This window comes from Microplitis mediator, chromosome 8, assembly GCF_029852145.1.
Source record: "Microplitis mediator isolate UGA2020A chromosome 8, iyMicMedi2.1, whole genome shotgun sequence".
Lineage (NCBI taxonomy): Eukaryota > Metazoa > Arthropoda > Insecta > Hymenoptera > Braconidae > Microplitis > Microplitis mediator.
The window spans coordinates 4,587,379-4,599,391 of NC_079976.1; the positions used below are offsets into that span (position 1 = coordinate 4,587,379).

General features: G+C 30.8%; 1 protein-coding gene across 1 annotated transcript in view; it reads right to left on the reverse strand.

Moving 5' to 3' along the window:
• Positions 1 to 12,013, reverse strand: part of LOC130673450 (uncharacterized) — a 49,399-nt gene that overhangs the window by 34,397 nt on the left and 2,989 nt on the right. Inside the window, exons 2-3 of the mRNA XM_057478466.1 lie at positions 3,793 to 4,563; positions 1,675 to 1,872 (exon numbers count right to left, since the gene is read on the reverse strand). Coding sequence (XP_057334449.1) covers positions 1,675 to 1,872; positions 3,793 to 4,563 — 969 coding nt within the window. The remainder of the gene's footprint in view (positions 1 to 1,674; positions 1,873 to 3,792; positions 4,564 to 12,013) is intronic.

Consider the following 12,013-nt stretch of genomic DNA (forward strand, 5'->3'; position numbering starts at 1 on the left):
GGAAATGCCAACGAACTCTTACTCGTCTGTCTTCTCTCTTCTTTTTCCCATCTCTGCTGGTATCTATGTATTGTATGTACAAGTATGTATGTTTATATATGTATGATATATCTATGGTTCATGTAGGGAAGTAGAGTTTATAACATAACGCGAAGGCGATATAATAGCAAGCAGAACCTCAAGAGAACGTCAGCTGATGATAAATTCGCTCTCGGTATCGACGATGCGGACGCGCTTGGCTGGAAGTTAGAAGGACATCGTGGTTAACCCATTTAACCATCTAACGCTCCACTCCCTCGTCCTTGCTCCCATAACGCTGACGGAAGTGTCAGAGCTCGGTACTCAATTTTTTATTACGATCATCATGATATTGGTGACTGGTACTGGTACTGGCCAATGTACCAAGTGCGCACTGATAATTAAATAAAAAAACATTTAAACGGAGCGTCAGTATACATTTGGCGATGAGGAGATGAACTAATCGATTGGTTAATCGTCATTAAAACAATATAATCCGATAAAGGAAATAAAAGTTGCGAGCCGATGTGTTTATCCTCGGACGCTCTTCGTGCCATTCTGCCACCTCGGGGTTTAACTCCGCCTTTTTCTTATCTACCGGATTCTCGGGGCGCGAAGGGACCATTGCTAAATGCTAAATCAACCCTGGGTGCAATTAAAAGTCTGTAGGTTTAAAAAAAAAAAAAAATAGAGAAAGAACTAACAAAACAACTCATTCTTATCTTTGGTAAACTTTTTTAACCTAACGGGTTTTGAAGACTAAAAAAAAACGAACAAAAATCCTGGGCTGGTTGTGGTAAAGGGCGTAGGGAAAGTAAGACGTAAGTGCAGGATATATTTTACCCTGTAGTGATGTACTGCGCAAGTTTAAATTAAACTTGTCATTGAGTTTTATCGATTCGATAATCGTATCAATTGACGAAAACTTTCACCCAATCTTGCATCCCCGCCGGAAGAAAGTGTAACTCGATTTCCATCCTCTGAAAGACACTTTTGTAATCCATATGTATATTTTTTTTTATTTTTTTATTTTCTTCTCTTCACTTGATTTTACTTGTTCATTTGCACATGTTATTATATACATGTAACATGAAAGATAAAGACGAAGAGTAATGATGATGGTAAGAAATAAATAATGAAAAAAATTTCAAAATGTGCGTTTGCTCGGATGATGGAGTAGTTGGACAACGTGCTTATTATGTCGAGGCAATAACACGAGCTCTCGAAGTATACTGGACGTTATTAAACACCCGTATAATAATCGACCCTAAGATCATTGAATTATTGAATTAGTGGTCGATCGAACAAGTAAAGGAAAGTCTCTTCGATCATACTCGCTATCATGCATCGAGTAACAGCACCCACGTGTGTGTTTCTGTAAGTGTGCGTGTGTGTCTTATTGGGAAAGCTTTCATGCGTCCTGAGCCCAGAAAAATAATCCAGGTAAAGATTAACAATCAATCTTGCAATAAAAACCCTTTTTCATATTTAATTATAAAGTATCAGACTTTCCAACTCCATGGTCGGTTTTATCGCTCGGATTTATACACCCGAGTTTCAATGGCACTTTTTGGTAGGAAAATAACATGCGCAGCACGGAAATGGAGTAAAACCCGTCGTGCCGAACTGTTGATTAAGTAAACTTTGATAACTTACCATATTGGAGACAGTGCTCTTGACTTTAGCAAGGAGTTGTGAGGCAGGAGAGAGATATGACTCGACGAAATTCTCAAGATTGCCATGATAAGCGCAAACAAGAATGTCACGTGCCTGCCGAGTCAATAGATCCAGGACATTTTCGCCATAAATAGGACCCAGGAGACTTCGTACCAGCGACGCAACATCGCCGCGTCCCTAAGATAAATTAACAATGACGTATTAAATATGATATATATACAATATACATATATGTATACAGATGTACAGATAATGTAGTAATAGTAAAGTAAATTTAATATTGTATATGTCTATGAAGATTCATCAAGTGCTAGGGGCCGGAAGAACCGAAGAAGCAGCCTGCGGGTAGATTGTCATGACACGTGGGAACTTCCTCTGATTTGCTTGCACGCGTGGGTTTAAATTTAACAGCAGGGGACATTGTACTCCCCACGTCAATATTTGGAGAGTTTACACGTTGCACGATACAAATAATACAAAGGACATGTGTTGTTCAAGAGCAGGATGTGCTGATGTGTGTACACATATATTTTTTGCACACAGGGGACCCACTAAACTAACGTATAAATAGGACATATATCTCTAATGAATAGACAAACTAAATAAAGTGTGCGGTACAACACCATTTATGTGTCTCTAATTCTAAAAACCACAGGATGGATGAACCTGAACGACATGTGCGTTTAAGTAATAATGAATAAGATAAAAAAAAGCACACAGAATAATACAATATCAGTATTAAAGTCGGGCTGCACGTGCATTGGCTACGGAATATGAGGAGGTGATTTATTTATTCAGGCATCAACTTAACCATTCAAAAGCGTTAATTCCGCGTGATTTATTCCCCGCTGGGGGCCAATGTGCGGCAAGGTAATACTCTCGTAAAATCTCAAGCCTTTTAAGCTATTTTGTAATTTTTCTTTCACTCCTCGTTCAAACGATGACGACGTTTAAGCGAGCGGTATAACATAAAAGAACGTTTACCGCAAAGATGATGCACGAAGAATAAAAAATAAAGTATGACGATAAAAGGAAGATAGAGAGGCAAAAAAGCCAGCGGAGAAAAAAGAAAATGTTGATTTTTTTTTGATAAGTCGTTTTTCAAAGCTCGATGATGGGCACCCCGTTGCGAGAAAGACTCATCGTTGATGGAAGGAATAATATATCTTTCTCGCTCTTAATTTATATTCTGCAATGACGAGACTGCTTTGGAAATTGAAACAGCAAAGATGCAGATACTCATGTTTATATATATATATGTAGTATTTATATGTATATATTGCCATATGTTTTATGGGATGAGTGAGTATAGATAAAATAATATAATAATAAATGAGATATTGCCAGCAGGGCAAAGCGAAAGCGAGCGAAAAGGTTGATGGTGATGACGGACATGTTGAAAAACCGTGAAGATAAATTTAAGTTATTGGTGATATAGTTATTTAGTTTGTTAGTTAGTTATATAAAAAATATAAAATAAAACGGGTAAAGTTAATGCCGATTACGATTGATTGAGTGAAAGACCAAAGACTCGGTAAACTTATTTATATATTTATTTATGTAGATGTGATTATTGGAAAATGAGATATTCAAAGTTTATAGAAAGTTTTAAATGGATAGAATTCAAGTTAATTCTGTGCTATTTTGTGGGTAAAAATTAAAATATATATACTTTTCCGCAGCTCGGTTATTTATTGCGGGCTGTGTTATATTTGAAAGGGTTCAGTTTATATTCAGGCATCATAATGAACTCAATTGATCTCAACTTTTAACTTTATTATTTATCATACTTTAATGACAATATTATATATGTAGCGTGTGACAAGTTATTGCATAAATAATAACTCATTCTTTTTATAATAATAATTGAGACATGAGTTATTGTCTTTTGTCTGTTAATTGACACAATTAGTATGAAAAGAATTTAAAATATTGATTTACTCAATAGCACTGAATACTTAAACCATAAATTATAAATACTGTCAGCAGTCGTGTGAAAAAAAACCACTGGCTATTCAAATTCCCGCGCATCATTAAAAAAAGGTATATATATTATATATTATAAATAAAATAACAAGAATAAGTAAGACGACTTACTCCAGTTGATAATGAGGATCCAACAATAGCTTTTTCTTCATTAATTTCACTTTCATCTTCTAAATTATTCAAATCAGTTAAAATATCTGCGTTACTTTCTAATTGTAGATCTGATGGATCAGCAAATCGATCTGTTGTTATACTAGCAGAATCAAGAAGACTTTCCGAGCCAAATTTACGTGTTGAGGCAGGTGGCGTAGCCGCAGATTCGTAGTTTCTATTCAGTGAAGTCGCTCTAGATGGTAGAACATCATTAAAACATTCTTCAGTCTCTCTCGGTGGAATTTCATCGTTATTAGACACCGTCGGCTCTTCCAAGTACCAGGAAGATGATGCAGACCGTCTGCTAGTTCTACTTCTACCTTTCGTACCAGTACTAGTACCAGTACCAGTACCAGTACTTGGACTAGTAGAAGTACAAGAGCCGACATTACGTTTTACACAATTATTTGTATTACTGGTATCATCATCCCGAGATGACAGAGCTCCTTTGCACTTCCTCAGGTAGTTTTTAACTTTTTTAGCTCGACTTTTACGATTCTCATTATCGCGATTTATTTTACCCGAGTCTGATGTCAATTCATTAACGTCATCAGTTCTCGTCGCTGTTATTGTTATTGTTGTTGTTGTTGTTGTTGATGTTTTGTTATTGTCATCGTGTCCAATATCTTTTAAATCTTTATCGCCGATTTCTACGCCAGTGATCTCAGGTGCTAAACTCCAAGTCTCCGATTCTTTATTGGGTGTCTGGACACGTTCTGCCGGTATTACCTGAAACAATAATTGTCTCTATAAGCGTACATACATTTTATTTAATACATATATTAGTCGTATATATATACAGTAATAGTTATAAAGTAAATGCAAAGAGAAAAGTATAAAGTAAAAGGCGTGGGAGCGAGCGGTACCGTGTTGTAAAGCGACGATAAGCGATTAAAGCGAAACACAACCAGCCGTCTCAGTTTAATTTTAAAACCGGGGTTTAAATTAACAAATACTTTACTTTGTAAATAAATAAATTAAATAAATAGACGGGGAATCGTTCAAATCCAGTCCGATCTCGGCAATCATTCGTAGGAGATATAACATCAAAAAATATATGTACACACGTAAACTTTTGTAAAAGTTCTAGTAGAGTTAACTGGCCGCTTTTATAATACTTTTATCTCGTCATTTACTGTAACCAAAGAGGGAAAGTTGTTTGCCATACGAATCCCTCTAGCCATCTATCTAAAATTCTTTTTTTTTTTTTTTTATTATTTAAAACCATCACTTCGACCCCTTCAATGTTAACTTTCATTCGCGTACTTGTATATTAATTTTTATTTACTCATATCTTACGAAGTTTTTTTATTTATCTAACATGTTTTGATATAAATTTGCTGTGAAAACTTTATATATATATACTGTAAAAAATTGGAATGAATTTGAAGTGATTATGGATTTTATTAAAATTTAAATTCACTCTATCTTGGAGTTCTGGAGTTTAAAAAAAAACAGAGTAAATAAAGAGTTTGTTTTTTCAGTGGAGTGATTTCGGAGTGATCTACTTTTTATTTTAACCTGCATTCAATCCGATTTGGTTTCAAAATAAACTCCCCTTTGGAGTAAATTTCACTCTGAGGGAATTAAATAAATAAACTCATCGACTCCAAATTCACTCCGGATTTAATTCACGTTTACTCCGAAAATTTTTTACATTGTACATATATATGAATATCTATACTGTGAAAAAAACGGTGTTAAAATAAATACATCGATTTAGCGGTGTTTTCCAACCGGTGTTAAAACGGTGTATATAAGAAGTAAATTAACTCTGATCGGAGTATTAGGGTGTAAGTATAAGTGTTTAAAAATCTACAAAATTTAGAATTTGAAACTAATTTTTGATTATTTTATTTTTCTCGCTGATTTAGTTTGCAAAGAGACTTCAATCATAAAAATATTCAATAATATCAACATTCAATTTTCTGTATTAAAAATACAATTCGACTTTTGATACTTCAAAAATAAAACTACTTTTTTTGACACCGGAAAATTTTGAGGCCGTTTTCAAGGTTAAATTTAACCCTGATATCCATAACACCGGATAGCGTGGACTTACCGCTTACAGTAAACATATATACACATATATTAATATAATGAAAATAAAAGTTGTCAGTACATGAAGAATATATTGGCAGCGTGACATGCGCGTCCATACGGCACCTATTTCACCTTTTATAACGATGGATTTATCGACTCCACATGCTCTACCCTCCACCCTCTACTTGCTCAACTTCCATATAGAGCTCAAGCTCTACGACTCGCTAAGACTATTTTACATCCTCAATCGAGTGTAAACACAGGGAAAAAATAAAAAACTAGCTTTCCTCATTTACTGACATGTAAGAAGAATATATTCGCGTGCGTGTGTTGAGTTAACGTGTATACCTTCTTACGACGAAGCAGCTTCCAGTCAAAGTGACTCATCTCGTTGTTTAATAAATTTCAAAAACGCTTGTCTATATATTCTCTCCACACTCACAATGTTGTTTAAACGAGTGTCCGAGAAAATCACTATTAAATTTATCCTTACAAAGTGCTCTCACGACTCCATTTACTCATCCTCTTTAGAGAAGGAGTAGATACTTGAGGAGGATTTAAACGAACAGGACAAGTCAATGACTTTGTCTCTACAAGACATGTCTCTGGGGATACTGTCCATTCACAATCCATCTTCACTTATTCACGTTATTCTTATTATTATATTACATTGTTATTTTTCAGTAAACTTTGAGCGACAACATACTCGAGACAACGACCAGCCCCGACATTTTGGCTGCACTTTCTTAAATAAATGTATAATTAAGTGGAATAATCAAGTAACCAAGTTTATTATAGGGCGTGTTACGTCAAAGAAACGGATAAGTGCGATATCACAACCGTGCTTGCGACTCAAGCTCCAGGTCATGGACTAGATATACCGGAAGGTGGGCATGCGCGAATTCTTAAACTTTTCAACCCCTTACTTTACCATCGCTATCAAGTACTCAGGTCTCAATTACTCTGCTCACATTATACTCATTTATAATTATCTATCTTGACAGTCATATTTTATTTAACTTAGTTATATATTTTTTAAATTCTCTTATAAAGGAGCGGAATTATTTTTAGATAGTGATCCGGGAATCCCGGATGTCTGGTGTACTTGAAGTGAATTATAAAATACCGCGTAGTGAGTCTTGTGGCGGCATCTCTGGTCTTGAATAACCACTTTCTGGTGATTTAATTTTCTGCTGAGATAATTCGTCCTCGAAATTTTTTATATATACCACTGCATACTTATACATATGTATACAAAGTATAATAGCAGTGAAGGTAAAATAAAAAAACGGATAGGCGGGATCACAAATTACAACTCAAATGACAATGAAAAATTATCTCGGTTGTTAGATAATAACCCAGTCACGTAATTCAACAATTAATTAAACAACTTACCACTTAAATATTATTATTATTTTATTACTAGCGCCCGCATCTCTGGTCGTCAATTTTTTTTTAATAATTTTTTGAATTACAAACTTTTAAAGTTTCAAATCAAAATTCTGACTAAACTATTACTGATAAGACAAAAATGTATAGAAGCAATTTTGTAGCTTATTAAATTTTCTACAAAAAAGGTCATATTACATTTTTACGTGCGTCTAATTATTTTGATGTAATTGCGACCTGAAGTAAAAAAAAAAAATTTTTAATATTTTCGATTTATTGATCCCTTATATAATTTCTCTATAACTTTGAAAATATCAGAGATAAGTTAATGAGCCCATGGAGCTTTTTTGTAGCAAATTTAATTCCCTAAAACTTTTATTCGAAACATTTTTCTCTAAAATCTATAGTTCCGCTATAAATTACATTTTAAATAAACTTCATACTTTCTTCTTTTACTTTTTTCGGTTTGACATTTCATTAATTAAATACTCGAGTTAAATAAAAGTATATAAAAAACAATCAACGAAACTTGTATATGAGTTGTCTACAATCTTCTCAAAGTGATGCCACATTGAATAGTGAAAGTATCATATCAGTTTTGTAATTTTTAAGGTATTAAGATTCCAAACAAGAAAAAAAGAAAACGTTTATTTTACGACTATAAATCTATTTGCCTAGACATGTTCTGTCTTCATAAAATATATTGTGATTCTTTGTCGTGAAATATATGATAAATGATAATAAACGATTGACTTAAGGTCGATTCAAAAAGAGTGTCAAGTGCAAAAAAAAAAATAATAAAAATAATGACAGCTGTCATAATGACCCAAGAAAAATTTTCCATTATAAAATAAAAACAAAAATTCCTTTAGAAAATTTTTTCCCGTCCTAAGAAAATTTTCGTCTTCAATTCATACTGCGAAAATTTTTTTAAGGCAAGTAAAAATTTTCTTAGGTGAAGTAAAAATTTTCTAGAGGTAAAAAATTATTTTTTTCTGTATAGTAATAAATAATAATAAAAAAAAAAAATGATAAAGTTAACATAGGCATGTCTTAGATGTAGTAAAATGTACGCGTGCGATTTGCGGAGGAGTATGAACGTAAAAGTAAAAAGAGTCTTATAGTCTTACTGTTTGGCGAATGCAGGAGCCAACTAAGGAGCGAAGCGTTTCAATTTATTGCCTTCGCGATCCTCGAGAGTAGTTATATCCCGCGCTCTCATATACCTTTTGCTGTATGTAAGCTTCTCATTTTATATATACATATACAGTTATCTCACTCGTGTGAGCGTCGGGTTTAATAACGCAATAAATAAAGATACGTATCAACCCGACCGCCGACGTCGTTTGTACACGATAAAAGTTACCGAAAAGATTCGAAAAATTATATGCATTTTATCGTTGTTTTTTTTTTAACATATTATAATCACTTCTCTCCTCTTGTGCGCTCTGTGTTTCGTCAATTATTTTTTATTTATTGGATTTAATTTAAATAATATTATAATTGAACGGCGTTAAGTTTGAGTTTAATTGTAACTCCGGAGTCGGATGAATTATAATTTTTTTTTTTTGTGGTATACACAATAATATTAAAGGGAAATGGGGTCTCACGCTCTCGTACACGCATATGTGAAGAAAATAATTAATATTAAATCACGTGTGACATAGAAATGAAAAAAAGAAGATTATAAATGTTTGGATTTACATATTTCACTTTGGAGTATTTATGCATTTTAAATTTACGAGAGTTTGAAAATTTGAAATTTTGAATAAGTGAAAATAATACATTATTTATTTATTTAAATAAAACGGATTAGATAATTTGGCGGGTAATTTTTTTTTATTGATGTAATTTGAATTTTTTTAAGTAAAAGGAAAAAAGTTGAGTGGGCGGCTTGAAAGAAATTTCCGGTTTGTTGAAAAAAATGAATAAAAAATGTATGACAAATTGGGTCATTGGAAAAAATTTTAAATCGACGCTTAAAAAATATCAAAATTTAATTAAAAGTAAAAAAATTTTTAATTAAATTAATGTATGATATTTTTGGAATTGATTTAAAATTTTTAAATTTTAAGTAACCCAATTTACCCCATTTTTTTTTTTCTATTGTATAGTTTAAAAAATTTTAGATTTTTTTTTTCAAATCATGGTAATTTTTTTTAATCGACTTAATTATTCTGCTTAAAAAAAAATTGTAATTATTTTTATGAATGATAATAAATTAAAAAAAAACAATATGTTTAAAGTATAGAAAGTTTTTTATGTGAAGGCATTTCTTAAATGTCAAAAAACTCGTGGGACAAAATGTTTTGTTGAATCACGAAATAATCCCCTAATAGGATTTTTTCCTGTCAGTTTAATGATATACTAGCTTCCGAGTATTGATTAAAAAATTAACGATACCTTGGTTCCTCAGAATCGAATCCCGAGGTCCCTTATTCGGTCTACGTACACTCGTACAGAATAAAAAAGTTTTTTCACTAAATAACGTTCAAGCTGACGCAAAAAATTGTAATTACTGTATATTACTGATACTAATTATTTGAGCTTGTAAAAATACTTTTCCCAAAATCGTTTCCTTAATTACTTAAATGAGTCGGCGAATTGAACAAAAGAAAAATAGAAAACAAAATTTATATTTTTTGAGAGTTATCACCAATCAATCGATACCTTTCAAATTTAATATGAAGACCTTTTACTAGTCACTGGCTTTCGTGGGAAATAGAATTATCATGAATCGTCAAAAAGTAACAAAAAACGTCATTTAATGAGTAGATAATTTTATATTTTATTTCGGTAGAAATTTTTCAGTTTTAATTTCTACCAAACCGATACCGATTCAAATCTTTGAAATTTATTTTTTTTAATTACTTGCATTTATATGAAATTATTTATTACGTACCCTAATCTACTTCACTAAATGTCAGTTTAATTTTTTTTAATATATGTATATAAATTTTTTTCTCTATTACAAATTTCAAATTGACATTCAAAAGTTGTTGTGAAAAAATACAAATTCTGGCTGAACTAATATAGATATGATAAAAATGTATATAAACAATTTTGTAAATTATTCAATTCTCTACAAAGAAGGTCTCATTACATTTTTACATACATCTAATTATTTCGACGTAATTGCAACTTTTATAAAAACAAAATTTCAGGAAATTATTTTTGAATTTATTGGTCCTTTACTTAGTTTCTCTATAACTTCAAAACTATCACAGATACGTTAATAGGCCTACAAACCTTTTTTGTAGCAAATTAAATTTCCTACAACTTTTGTTTAAAACATTTTTTTCCAAAATCTATAGATTCGCGGTGAATTTAATTCAAACATAAATTTACCTTTTTTTTCAATTTTCCATTCTGATGGTTCATTAATTAATAATTCGATTGTTAAATAAAAGTATCAAATATTTTAGTAATTTTTGAATTATTAGTTTCCAAAAAAAAGTTTCTAAAAATTGAATGAATTAAACTTTTTAAACTGACCCTCTAAATTAAGCGGCATTATATTTTTTTGTGTCATGAAAATAAAAATCAATTATTACTTATTACTTTATAACTGGTAACTATTTATGACCATGTAATAAATGAAGGTATTGTTGTTTGACAGGAATTTAAATGAATTTAAAAAAATTCAATGCGCGTAAAAAAATTCTATACAGAATAAGTAATTCGTCAAATGCAATTAAATAAAACGAACGGATGCAGAAAAAAAAGTCACAAGAATTCTTATGAGATTTCTCTTCCGGTTTTTTAACAATTTATTCAAATTCATTAAAGATTTATCATCAATTTAACTTGTAACGACATAGATATAACAAATATATATTTATATATAATATATGTAAACTCGCTAAGGAAAATATTGTCGACAGAAAAAAATGTTTTGAAATAACACCTTCCGATAAAATAATTTACAAATACTGATAAATAAAGTGACAGTAAAGTGTAATATTTATTATTTTGAAATTTTTTTAAAAAATTTATTTTATTTGATCAGTATCTCTTTTTAAAATTTCTAATACCCAACATGTCGAATTGTGAAATTCAAAAAAAAATCACTTGACATTTTTATAAAAAAATAAATCGTTTTTTAATCCATTGATCCCTAAGCTGTTATATAAAAAAAATAATAAATTAACTTAACATATTTTTTTATTGTGTAATAAATCACATGTGTGAAGATTATCAGATACATAAAAAAAGAAAGATTTAATTTGTTGGTATCAGCAATTAGTTGTTAATTAAGTTTTATTATAAAAGATCGGATCTCATATATTCAAATTTTATGTTAATCAAAAAAAAGAAGAAAAAATATTTAAATTAATATACAGTCCAGTATATCATCTTCTATACTTATATTTAAATAATAATTAACGAGTTTAAATTTTTTTGAATGAACGAAAAGTCATGACCTTTAAATAATAAAATTTTTTTTTTATATAAATTCCATTAACTTTGAACACGAATATAAAATAGTTGAGATAAAAATGATTATATTTGTTCTTAATGTCAATAACAAGGAAATATTTTCTGTGACAACTTTAACAGCTGACACACGTGAGAATATTAATTACTTGTCGTAATATATGTTGCATAAATTCGATAAACCGTTACCGTGTTCTTTGAATATTAATTTATTTTATATATAAATGTATGTATATAAATATATACATATATAACAATTGTAAATTGTAATAAATAAAATGTATAAGACTTTCGGAAAGATATCGGACAC